This window comes from Aquila chrysaetos, chromosome 7 (genome assembly GCF_900496995.4).
Source record: "Aquila chrysaetos chrysaetos chromosome 7, bAquChr1.4, whole genome shotgun sequence".
In the NCBI taxonomy this organism is placed as follows: domain Eukaryota; kingdom Metazoa; phylum Chordata; class Aves; order Accipitriformes; family Accipitridae; genus Aquila; species Aquila chrysaetos.
In genome coordinates this window covers 15,581,263-15,594,653 of record NC_044010.1, presented here as the reverse complement: position 1 = coordinate 15,594,653, position 13,391 = coordinate 15,581,263, and the positions used below count along the sequence as shown (strand labels likewise).

The 13,391-nt window shown below is 35.0% G+C and overlaps 1 protein-coding gene across 11 annotated transcripts in view; it reads left to right on the top strand.

Moving 5' to 3' along the window:
• The window catches only part of DCAF6 (DDB1 and CUL4 associated factor 6), a 113,081-nt gene that overhangs the window by 70,346 nt on the left and 29,344 nt on the right, over window positions 1-13,391 (top strand). For 7 of the 11 annotated variants that reach the window (XM_041124793.1, XM_041124794.1, XM_030019876.2 and 4 more), the window contains 2 exons: window positions 4,072-4,113; window positions 10,246-10,384. In XM_041124793.1, coding sequence (XP_040980727.1) covers window positions 4,072-4,113; window positions 10,246-10,384 — 181 coding nt within the window. The remainder of the gene's footprint in view (window positions 1-4,071; window positions 4,114-10,245; window positions 10,385-13,391) is intronic. The other 4 variants (XM_030019878.2, XM_030019882.2, XM_030019884.2 and 1 more) reach the window with 1 other exon arrangement.

Sequence of the window (13,391 nt, the reverse complement as noted above, 5' to 3'; positions counted from 1 at the left end):
AAATTCTTTACAGGAAGCATTACAATATGTATTCATTTGGAAATCAGAAAGAATTTAATAGTTGTGTATAGAAAAGGTTTTGAATAATTTGCAGTTAAAAAGTCATGCCACCACGTTGTCAGTAGTGACAAAAAGAACGGTGGTTACTTATTACATAGCACGAGTAATTCCGCTCACTAAATGACAGTTTTTATGAAAAAAAAAAAATATATACAGATTCTGTCTTAATCCATTAACTCTCCATGCAATACTAAGTAGTTGTAGATAAATATCTAATGGCATAAATAATTTCCACTGCACAGCCAATGTTCATTACTATCTAGTGATTGAAGAGCAAGCTGTGAAAAGCCCTGCAATTTTAACCCCAGTTCTGTTTTCGAGCAGGATTCTTAGCTTCTCTTCATGCACCTTATGTTGTCTCTATGATGTAGTAGTTCTTGTAGTAATGTAATAAGAATGATACTTCCAGGTATCGTATAGCTGTTACAATTTCCCACTAGTGGGGACATCTTAAATGAAGTTACACTTCATCTGGCATGCTTTTTTTTCCTCCTTCGTGTGCAGTGAGATTTCTTCCTGTAGCAGTTTAAATTTATCATATAGTAGGAAAGATCATTCAACTAAATTAATGATATAATTAAAATTCTTTATGCAGCCCCCTGCTCCCTTATTCTTCCCCCAAATAAAATCTGACAAAAGTTGCTGTGTAGTCAGTACTGGTTTAGGATTGCCTCCAGGCTTTCATTACTCAGGTTTAATGCCTGACCAATTCATTTTGTTCTGCTTTTGTGTGTGCACAAGCAGTGAAGTTTTCTAGTTTAACTTCTGAACAGTCAGATGTATGTTTACATTACGTTCCCTCCTATTCTTCTGGTTTCAGGAGTTTCTAAATGCCCTCTGAGGTACTGAAGAAAAATAAGACATCCTATGCATGCTCAAAGGAATTTGGATTTCCAGAGAGAAAGCAGGCACTGGTGGTCTTAAAGGCTAGCTATAAGCTTTCTTAGTATTTATCTCTCATATGAAATAGAGTGAAAGGAACTGGAAGTCCTCGCTCCTACTACTATGACAGTTGTTATAGCATATAATCCCTCTCATAAACAGATTAAATTTATATAAAATGCTCCTGGCCCTTTAACTAGTGGGAAGCTTCCTCAAAACATTGCTCCTGTAATGGGTATAAATTGACTAAAATTAGTAATTTTGTTTTGTGTTAACATAGTGTTTTGATTTAAATAATTTTTTCATGTCCAGTGCTTATCATTTGAATGATGTTCATCCTATCCATTTTCAACTTTTGTCTCACTAGACTAAGAGTGCCAAGTTTTTCTCACTCTTAGCAATAAAAACTTGTGGTTTTCCTGCCATCATGCTGGTTTCTGTGTGTGCTCCTCCATATTCCACTTATTTCTTGAATGTGTAGACCAGAATTACGCACACTGCACTGTTTGGATTTTGCTAGGACTTAATGGTATGAATATTATTCTTGGTCTAGAGAAGATTCTCTGAGACACAAATGGGCTGTAGTTGTATCCTTCTCCTCTCTTGCTTGTGGCTGTCTCCTAGTGGTGGCTTGTGGTCAGACACAAGATCAGTTAGTATACTGAAGTCTTTCCTAATTTGTTATTTCTAATTAATGTGTTCTTATCTTTCACCAGAAGGAAGCTCAGAAGTGTATGACTGTCAATTTTATACTACTGAATTTCTACCCACCTCTTTTTCTCAAGGTCCTACAGTCCCTTCTATATTCATAGTTACCCAACCTCATGTCCTCAGTGCACTGCATGAATACATTCCTACATTTTGCTGAAAGGCTATTAGCAATATATTAAATACAATTGCCTGCAAGACTGGTGCTTAGCTTCACCAGTATGCTTCCTATAGGCTTACATTTTCTCTTTTTTCACTTAGTAAATTGTGTTACCCAACAATTTCTGTACTAAATCTCATTTTCTCAAGTTTATCTAATAATTTAGTATCCAGTGTGTCATCTTATAATCAATGGCATTAATATAGAAATAATAAAGTAGATTTTTCTCTCTCTAGAATATCTAGGGGGGACTTGCTTTGGGGCTTTTTTGTTTGTGTTTTTTTGGTTGTGTGGTTTTGGGGGGGGGTGTTTGTTTGGTTGTTTTTTTTTTGTTTTTTTTTTTTTTCTGGAGAAAGTTATATGGCTAGCCTGCAATAATCTACCTTTTGTGAACCTATGTTATGCAGAGGCAAAAAAATGTTTAATTCTAAGTTTTCTCTAGGACAAAAAATAAAAAGGAGGCTGTAGCCTTCTGAAACAGAATGCTAAAAGCTGTTTGACTAACAAGCCTTTTCCAGTATATAGCATTACTAGTTCGATCCACAACCAATTTTAGGTTTCTTTAGATTGTGTTTTTTATATACCTTAATAACTAGTTATTGTTTATATTGAGGAGAAACCCCATAGTTGGGGAAATGAAGATAAATTAAACTGTCTCAGAGTCATTTTCCCACTGTAAAGTACAACTTTCTCCACTGAGGAAGGAAGGGTAGACTTCTGATTCTGTACTCTGAAATCATGATCTTAAACTTCCTCTTAAGGAAAAGAAGTGCAGAAATACCCTTTTGATAGCTCTGTTGACAGTACCTCTAGTTAAATAAATGGAGACCTTCCTGCTGCATCAACTCTTTTAGTAAGATGGACGTAGATTTCAGATTTATGAACAGAATGTTGTCCATTTTGCAAATCTAATGTTTACAGAGCTTCCATTGTTTGAATTTTGTTTGGGTACAAATCCAACTTTTAATGTTTTCAAACCGAGGATTGGGTCTTTTTTTCTCTCTTACATAATCTAAGAATAGGTACAAGGGACATGATCTCTTTATGGATGCTTATAAATCTCAAAGCACAATGAGGATAGATGTTTCTCACCAATTAAACTGATATTAAACTGTCAGGAAGGATTATGCAACAGATATGGAAATACAAAGGTTGTACCTGCTTTAATATTTTGAGAAGGACTTGGAATAGTAGCAGCAAAATGTGTAGAAATACCATGATCCTTTGGCTGATAAATTGGCTGTCAGCTGAATGTTGACTAGGAACCACCTAGAAATAGTTTTGACACAGAAGGACGTTTCTTTGAAAGAAATAATTGAGAATGTGACATCTGACTTTTTTTCTGTAGCATTTCTGTAGCCACTGAGCATGACTATAGGAATGGTGAGGATCAGTGACTAAAAGAAGCTATATAGTTATTTAATTTTTTTATTGTCATTGGGCTAGTCAATACATGCTCTTTTTAACAAAATGTATAAGAAACCAGACAGAATATTTCTAAATTTAAAAAAAATGAAACCTGTTTTGTACAGCAGAGCAGTTTAGCTAGATACTCAACAGAGAGAATAACCTTCTGGGCATTTTAGGGAATCCACAGGAAAAGATCCTTTCTCTTACAAATATGAGAAGATATGCAGGTTTTTAAGTCTCGAAGTATGCATGTAGCATATCTTCTTTAAAACTTACTTAGTCCAGCAAATTTAGTTGGAACAGAAATAGATAATATGGCTTGCCTTAGCACCATATTTTGTAATCTGGGGGGGGTGTGTGTGTGTGGAATCTATGCAAAATGTATGTTCTTCATGCACAGAGAGTGCAGTTTTTAATGGATTGATCTTAGTTTTCACAAATTAGTCAAAACAGCTCTCTGAGGGCTGCTTTCCTGCTTAAATGACTGAATTAATTTTGTTTGGACTTTGACAGAAGCTGATCTATGAGCAGAGGCTAAGCCTGGAAAATGTTAAACTAGTAGGTTAAAATGTCAAACAAATATGAATGTAAAATGGAAATTATTATGCAGCTGCTTCTACTTCTGCTATAATCTATGAAGAATTACTGCATTTTATAAGATCAACTTTGTGTACTGTTATGTAATCTGAATACTATTTTTGTTGAAATCAAAGTAGTCTCATATACTAACACATTGAGGAGAAGGTGTCTTCTTCAAAATATGTAGAGCACATTTTGTAATAGATGCTAACCTTTTAAAAACATGATACCCAGCTTTTTTTAATGACTTCAGTTGTTGTTCCCTTTACTAGATATAATATCAGAGGAACAGCGATAGGTGATAGAATAATGAGGTAATTTAATTATTTTCTTCCTCCCCTCCTCTTTTTTATTGCCATTTAATGGATTTATCAGGTTCTTGTTTTTCATATTTAACTGACATTTTAAGAGCATACTGCTTGAGTTATATTTAGCTGCATGTATTGCATGGAAATTGAAGAGAAATGGCAGTGTATATATTTAACAACCTATTAACCTTTTTATTGTGTGCCATAGAAATTAATGGAATTTACAAGTGTGTAGTTTGTGAAAAGCAAATACCTTTTTTTATTCAGCTGCTGAGGAACGTGTTACATTTGCATGTGCCACTGCTGACTTGCTTTGTCTGTAGTAGAGAACACCCAGTTCTGGACAAAAATATAAGAATACATGTATCAAAGACCATTTATATTTTTTGCCTGAACAAAGTTATGGAACTAAGCATAATTATTAAAGCTATATTTGATAATAGCAAGATATGTGCTAAATTTTATACAATATTTCTTTTAATGAAGTTAAATGAAAAAGTCACTTGATCTCATATTCCTCATTGAAATACTTGAGCGAATTAATTGTAAGAACGTATAAGGCAACTTGGGCAATTGTGTTTGGCCACACGCAATAAGAGGGAGAAACTATCTACTGTGATTTAATGCCAAAGGCTATATGTAGGGGAAATGGCGCAAAATTATTCTAATGATGAAAATTAACATCTTGGCTTTGTGTGGCTGGAAAAGACTCAGGATGTGGTTTCATAAAACTCCGGACTTAGCCTGAGTCCTATATTTTAAACGCCTACAGGAAAATAGCACAGACATGTCTTTCTGTGTCTTGTATTCCAATCTTAGCTGCAGTTGGAATACATGGATTTAACTCAGCAACTTCTTAAATGTTCAGGAATCTGTATACTTTTTGTACTTTAAATTTCACAGTAGGCATTCTTTCTATATTAAACGTGCTTACCATGGAGTTCTTTAGCTCTTCAGCACAGCCCATGGGAATATTGTTTGCTATTGCTATAAATTTAATATAAAAATGAATGATGCATTCAGCATAGAATTTTTTTATCAGTATATTTTTCTGATTTTCATTGTAATTCTGCAGCATATCAGGTGAAAATTTAAAAATCTTTTGTAGCTGAGAATAGTTGAAACACAGACTGTGTTGGAAGGCTGGGAAATGACTTAGGAGTATGTTACAGTAAACATTTCTTTTTATATGATCAGCAGTGAAATAACTTGGGCTTGAGGGTAGAGTCAGTGTGCTGTTAACATGATGCTTTTGCCCTTGGTTTTGAACTATTTTAATGCTTGAAATTTGACAGCAGTAGTAAATCTCTTCCATAGGTTCAGAGGCTTCTAAGGGAATATGGTTATTTGGTAATTAAAATCAGAAATATAATCAAATCTTGATATTTAGAAAAAGGATCTATTTTAAAATGGTGGTTGTGGGTTAACTCTGGCAGGCATCTCAGCCCCACAGAGCTGCTCACTCGCTCTCCCCAAGGGGGATGGGGGAGAAGATCAGAAGGGTAAAATAGTGAGAGAACTTGTGGCTTGAGGTAAAGACCAGTACAATGGCTTACTAATTAGTCACCTCCCTGAGCTGGATTTGACTTTGCTGATGATAGCCAGCTTGTTAAGACACGCAGTTGGAATTCTTGGGCAGTAGCATGGTAGCTGGCAGGTGGATTCCTCTACATGGTCAACGAACAAATGACAATAAGGCATCAGAGAAAGAGGTTCTAAATGGTTATAAGCCTTAGGTTCCCTACAGTTGTTTTGGGTAGGGAAAATAGTTTAGATAAGAGATGGCAACAAGAGGGAAGAAAAAGAATATCTTAACTTGAAAGAACAGAAGAGAAGGAACCAGGGTTTCTGGTACTTGGCAAAAGAGGCAATGTTTGTCTGTGTGTAAGTAAATTTGGAAACTTACGGAAGTGACAAAAATACTTAATACTGGAGGAATCAATACTGAGCTCAATACTCAATACAGAGCTGAGACAAGAGGGATGGAAAAAAGGAAGCAAATACATGTGAGCTTTACAGCCAACTGCTGCAGCCTAGTTCAGGACACGATCGGTCTGCAGTAATGGTGTTTGAAAGAAGCAGGGTTCTCTAGGGTACCAGATTAATTTTATGGCAGCTATTACATCTGGACTTCTCATGGAACAAAGTTTGTAGCAGAATTCCTGTAGATTGTTTACAGATTCAGTTGATGGGTAATTGTTCAGTTTTCCCTCTTTTGAAAAGCATATCATTAATTTTGACTGTCTCTCTTCTAACTCTAGTATATGACCATAGCTGTTTTAAAACATGCAGGGCTGGTTAGCCAGTAATTTTTGGGTAACGTAGATTGGGAACTGAGGTCTGCAGCTCTGAAAAATTTTTTTTTTTAAAATAGCAATATGTGACATATTGTGCTTTAAGAAACAAACTAGTTACTTAATTGTGTAACTTGCATACATTCAGCTTAGAAAAAAATTCATTATTACACTTCAAAATTTTTAAACATACAGAAAATGCCCTATGTGACTCTTTTTAAGGCTTATTTTACATGTTTACATCTTTTCCATTTCTCTCTATGTATAATACATAGCTGTGGATCAGTCTGCATCACAGGTTTTTCATGGTTTTGGTTTTTTTTTCCTTTTGAACCTATGTTTAATTGAAAGCATATAATGGCTTCACTTCTAAATCCCTGTTCCACTAATCTAGTGCTTAATTTAAATGGGCTTTTGATAATTAATGTTTACAACAATTGATTCTGAAGACTTCAAACCTGGCTGATCATAAGGGGAAAAGTTGTGCACTGGTTCATGTCTATGTTCTTACTTTTGGAAGTAATATTAAAAAATTATCTTTCCACAAGGCACACTTCATTGAAGTAGTGAAAGTACCATACATTATCTTGGGCTCAATCTTACTAAGACTACACACAGCAACTTTATTGTAAAATATTGCACTAAGGTACCACAAAATTTGGCAAAACACACTTAAGAAGGCATTATACCTGCAGACCAGACAGTAGTACTGAATTATTCTGAGGTCAGAGCACAACCTACAGTATAAGGGCATAACTAAAACAGTTTCGTTGGCTTTACAAGACCTAACGTTTTCTGTACCATAAAATTAATAACATTAATCTATATCCAACATTTTACAGATATCTTCATTATTTGATGCTTAAATGTGAATACATAATACAACTGTATCAATTGATGGAGTTGCTTGAGGAGTGCCAACACAACGTGTATAAATTTCATTATCTGACATGTGCTTGGAAGAGTGCACAGTTTGGAAGGGAAGCAGTGGCTCACAGTCAGGCTTAGCTTAGGCTGAACTCCAGAACAGTACAAATCGCAGAGTGGGCTTCTGTATCTGATGATGCTCCAAATGATTAGGCTACTTTTTTCTTTGTGTGACTTTAAAAATATATTGAAAATGTGTAGTTACGGAAAAGTAGTACCTCTGAGAGAATCCTTTTCCCTGTAATGTTCTTTGTTCTGAAATATTATTAGATTGGACTCGTATTTATCTTTTCTGGAGAAGACTTGCCTCTGCCAGATTCCTGCTTTTAGCAGTATGTTACTAGAGTGCCTGATAATAGTATCACAGTTATGTGCTTGGCTGAATTCTCCCTGTTGAAGGTAATCATCGACTTTACAAGACAACTAAATATCAATCCATTCATGCCTTTTAAAATAAGACCCCAAACCAGGATTTTAAACTAAGAAATTAATTTAGTTGAAAGACAGTGTTTTCACCAAAAGCTGCTTCCATGCTTCTGCTTTTGTTTAAAAATGCATGTTTCTGACTGCTGCATAGTCTTGAGGTTTTTTTATAATGCCTGCATTCAAGCCTAGGACAATTTAGAGGAGGAGATAAATTTTTCTAGAGATGCTAAGATGAAAAATTATGCAAGAAACTACTTTGAGTTACCAGTTAGTTACTTTAATACCATCTTCTAATCCCAAGACTTGTTAATGCTATCTAGCAAGTAACCTTTCTGAATGAGCTAGACAAGTCTACTACTTTGTCAATCCTAATGATGTTTAACTTCTCAGCTTTTTCACTGCACATCTTGTATTTATCCACATTAATTAATTAATAAATAAAAAATACAAATAGCAATCATAGTAAGTGATAGCTGTGAGGCTAGCAGGCGTGCTTCTGAAACCAAAAGGGTCTTCCTGTGCTGATGAGTTGTGTGTGCAGTTTCCAAAGCTGTGTGATCACTGGTAGGGTTGGTAGCAGAGTAGTTGTTATTACGTGATTCTTGCTTTTACCTTCTCACACAAAAACCCACCTTTTTTAAAACCAAGGACAAAACCAAATATGTACAAATAATTGTTTAAAGTTTCTGTAAGTGTTTTATGTAGCCTATCATATACATGCCACCCTTCTTTTTCCTTCATATAGAAGTAAACCAGTGAGAAGAATTAATTCTGTGATCTTTAAAGCACAGTAGATAAAGAACATAGGCTTCTTTTTTTTCCTGCATTGTATGAAGACTTTGTGAAGAACCCTCTTCTTAAATCTGTTAAAGATTAAAGTTGAGGCTCCACTGTATTATAAGGACTAACTAAAAATACAGTATATTTATTTAGTGTAGTATAAGAATGAGGAACTAGAAAATTGCCTAGATACAAGATTTTGGGGGGATAGAAAACTCTCATAAAGGAAGTAGTAGTAGTAGTCTATTTTTTCTGGGGTTGTTTTCTAGACAGGCTTCTAAGGAATGTATTGTAATAGTCCTGTTAAGTGGATCTATTGGCTAGTGCTTACAAATCTCTTCTAGTTTCTATAAAAAATAAGTATTAAAATATCTTTTAAAAATACCTTTTAAAAGCTTAGCTATATTAGATCATCTGTCTTACTATGACAGTTTGTGGTTTGTTTTGGTTTGGGTTTTGTTTTGTTTTAAATCTGTATTAATGACTTATTACTTGCATTCATTTTCCTTCTTCGCCTAGCTGTAGGATAACACTTTACCTTAATTTTTTTGGTCCAACTTTCTCCTATGACAAATATGAAACAAAAATCTAAGCAGACCGCTGGCTGAGAGAATTAGTTATGAGACCTGGTGGGTTTTTTTCTGGAAAAGAGGACTTGTCACAGGAGTCTCCAGGATCCGTGACTAAAACACCATACCACATTACGTGTAGACAAATTCAGGTTACTAGCTTTCTGGTAGCAGTGTACAGAGGTTGCAAATATATTCAGTTCTGGCTCAGTTTACTTTACTTTTCGGGATCACATAAATTCCTGTAATAATTTGACTGCTTGCATTCTGCTAAAATCTGTACTTACTCCTTCTTGAGAGTGACATTCCCCTTGGACTGTGTTCAGGACCTCAAAGCTAATATCAACCCTGCCATGGAATAAAAGAAGAAAAAGAGTTAGGTGCAGGTGCTGTGATGTGACAGTTTGGAATTATGGGGATCTGCAAACCTAGAACTAAACAGGAAGAATTTGGCACCAGGGTCTTTTCACAGATTAATCAAAAGTAGATTTGTGGAATTAAACATTCACAAAACAAAATATATAATTTAGCTAATTTTTCTGTTATTCTAGGACATCTTCTGCTGTATCCCTCACTGCTAACATATGGGATAGTTGCTACAATAATTGATCTTAAATCATCTCTTGCCTTAGTAGGAACTTTTTTAAAGCTGTCTAAATCTTGAGTCTTGTCATACAGAAACAGTGAAGAGAAATACATTTAATGAAATTCTGGGGGGAAACCAAATCACACTGGAAGGTGCAATAGATCCTTAATAACTTCTTAAATTTTAAAAAACTGCTGGTTTGGCATAGATTTTTCACTTCAGAATTTTGCTACCTCATTATGGGTGGAGGATATCTCTAGCACCAAAGAATGAAATAGCATGTGAATTTTGCCAACAGCTGAAGTTTACTCTTCAGAGAGGAATAAGATGTTGCATCACTTGATATTCCACTGTCTTGCATGCTATTCTTGTTCTAAGCCAGGTTGGAAAAATTAAAGTCTGTAACTTTACATTTGGGATAATGTTGATGTCTGTTCTCAACTTATGGAGAGTGTGTTTGAGTGCCTAATTGTTATTTTATAGTCCTTTTTTGATAGCCCATTTCAGTGTTTAGAGATGGACTCTCAGTAGTGTTCTCTTTGTCTGCAATTTATAGACGATCTGCTGTTGCTCGCATTCAGGAGCTCTTCAGAAGGAGGAAAGAAAGAAAAGAAATGGAAGAACTGGAAACGTTGAATATTAGACGTCCTTTAATAAAGATGGTTTATAAAGGTCATCGGAACTCCCGAACAATGGTACAAACTCTTTGTTTTGGGAACAGTAGAGATTTCATGGACTTGAGTCAGTGTAGCTGCCACATTGATATGCTTGCCAAAATGGATATTGTAATGTATCGTAAGCACTTTTTCTTGTATATTTGGTTGGAAGCCATGTAATTTGCTCTAAATGAAAATTAAAATTAGTGTGACACTTGTGTCACCATGCTAGGCATTTAAGTTTTCTTGAGTTTAAGACTCTCTCTCCCTTAACTTCCTTTGAAATCTTGGGTATTTTTCTAAACTTCTTTTTCATTTTGTCTGTCAGCTTTAGTATAAAATGTGCCTACCTTCAAAATTATGATTTAATACTCACTTTCCCTTCCAAGCTCTTTAAAGATTAAATAATAATTTTGAACAGCTTGGAAGGAAAAGTGCGGATTAAATCATAATTTTGAAGAGCCTTGACATCACTGAATTAAAAAAGAGGAAATAATGCTTAATAGTTATTAAATCATAATCTAACTACTAGATACTCTGTCTTTTTCATACAGAATACTGTATTTTAAGAAAAATGCAGTTACTGTGTTTGTAAAGCAGTGGTGCATGAGAAACAAATGCTGTTTTCATTGCTATTTCTTTTTTTCACTTTTTACGCTATTTTGAAGATGTGAAGTTCTGAGTATTAGGAGGTATTTTGTAGAAGTAGCATGGGTGTTATTTTGCAGATGATCTGAGGAATAGTCCCTCTACCTCCAAAAGCAATTTTCTAGAGTTTGTGTGAAGGGCTTTGATTACACAGGGGAAAATGCTTCAGTAAATGCATATTTCAGTCTACATAAGCAACAAGGTTTAGAATAAGCTTTGATTAATGACAAGGAGTTTTGCACTGTATTTCAGAAAATAATTTTAATTGCTCAAAACCCCATTAGTTTAGAAATCATAGCATCAAGCACTTTGTAGTTAAGAGACATTAAAACTAAGCTTGCCTGAGTGGTCTTAATTCAGTCTCCATTTGCATGTGTGTTATTATACAGATTATTTCATGGATTTTGTTGTTTGGTTTCTTTGGGATATATGTTTGTGTTTTTGCTTTTGTTTCACATGAGCACCTATGACAAGGAATGCACACAATGAAAGACAATATAATTTTCCCTGTTGGTTTCTATGGTAGCAAACTTTGTTTTTAATTTATTTTTTTGATCGATAGCCTCTTTCCCACAAGGCAAGGGCTGATGGTATTTCCCTTCTAAGTTTGTGAAGGAGACAGCTTAGAGAGTTATTGTTTCCTACACACCTGAGCAGCCCAGGGATAAAGTTGTCTTGTCAATTACACGAACATGAACTATTTTAATACATACACATATACATATATATATAAAAAAGGAGAGTGAATTAAGGTTATGCAGGCAACTTGAATAATTCTGGTACTTCCTTACTTTTGAGAACTTAATTTGGCAATCGTACAATTTTTTTAATAAGCATATTTTAAATGTAATTCTCATATTGTTAGAAAGCAAAAGATAAGTAGCATTATATTGATGTTTGGTTGCACCATTGGCAGGGTTGGAACGTTTTTATGTCCATCACATAGATCCCTGCCATGTAACCACTCAAATGATGTCATTAGAGTCCTAGGTATTACTGGTTTTTCATGAAACAGACCTGAAAGTATGGCAGCAAGGGGTGTGATGGTAGTGGAATGATGGGGGGTGGGATTTCCTGTTTCTCTTTGGGCTCACAAGAGCATTTTTTTCCTCCAAGACCTAAACTCCCTTTCTTTTTCTTCAAAATTTGTCTTTTGCCGTGTGCCTTCAGTTCTTTGTCTCTCCTGTCTCTTCCTCACTATTTTTCCATCCAGTCCTAGTCTTATTTCTTTTCTTAGATATGCTATTCTTCCTCTATTCCATTCACCCTTAATCACGAGTCCCCCTTTTCTTCAATAGAACATCTGTGTGTGACTAGTAAATGGGATAAATTGTGTATGGGTACAGTAGACGCAACTGTGTATATGAGTTTGAAAACAAAATTTTTTAATGGGAATTTCAATTCTGTTAATTTATGTGGTGCTAAAATTAGGTTTTATGAATATTAGAAATGTAAAATCAGCAGTTAAGTAAGAGAATACAAAGGAAGCAGGAAGAAGTCATAATTGAGAATTAAAGTTATTTATTAGTGGAGGTAATTTAGATGTACTTCTAACAAGATAATGAAGAATATATATTAAGAGGAGCTACAAGACAAAAGCTGCCAAAAGGTGAATATTTTGGAAATGCGCCTTTCAGTACAGAATCCAGGAATGCAGTTTCTCTGGCTTATTTTTAGACATCGGGATGACTTCATTGCACTGACTGCAATCATTGGTACATATTCTATAGACAAAGATCTAGCAAGCCTGAAATTTAAAACTGGACATACTCATGCTGGAAATAAAGTACATATTCTTAACAGCAGTAAGGGTTTGGCTTACTAATATTCTTTATCATGGTGATTTTTAAATCAAGGTAGCTGGGACAAAGCACAGAGCAAGACAATGTCTCTGTCCTTTTCACCAGTGCATTTTCTGAGAAAACTATGCAAAAAGAAAGATAAGGATGCAGGCACTGTCCTCTTTAGTGCTTTAGTATGAAGTGTTACTTGGAAAATAATTCCATAATAGGATTCTGTGTAAATGGTCTCAAACTCAAAATTCTGTCCTTTATGCTGGAGATATTCTCAAATGCCAAAAATCAGGAAAATATTTTATGCTAAACTCCAAACGTTGGACATCATCTGTGTGAACTCTGAAAGCTGCTGCACAGGAAACTTCTGTGTACATAGGTATCTCTTTTGCCCAGTGTATGTCAATTTAAAGAGTTCGTAAGAGGTACTGGTAACTGTTCACAGTATAATCTTGTGTGTAGGATTTCATTTTTAACTTTCAGACTTTTTTCTCCAGCACAAACATCAGACTGTTGTGGAACTTTCAGTTCACATCTTGTGATTGAGTTTTGACTGTTCTCGAAGGAACGTCCCTCCTCCCTCTGCCAACCCACCTAACCTCTCA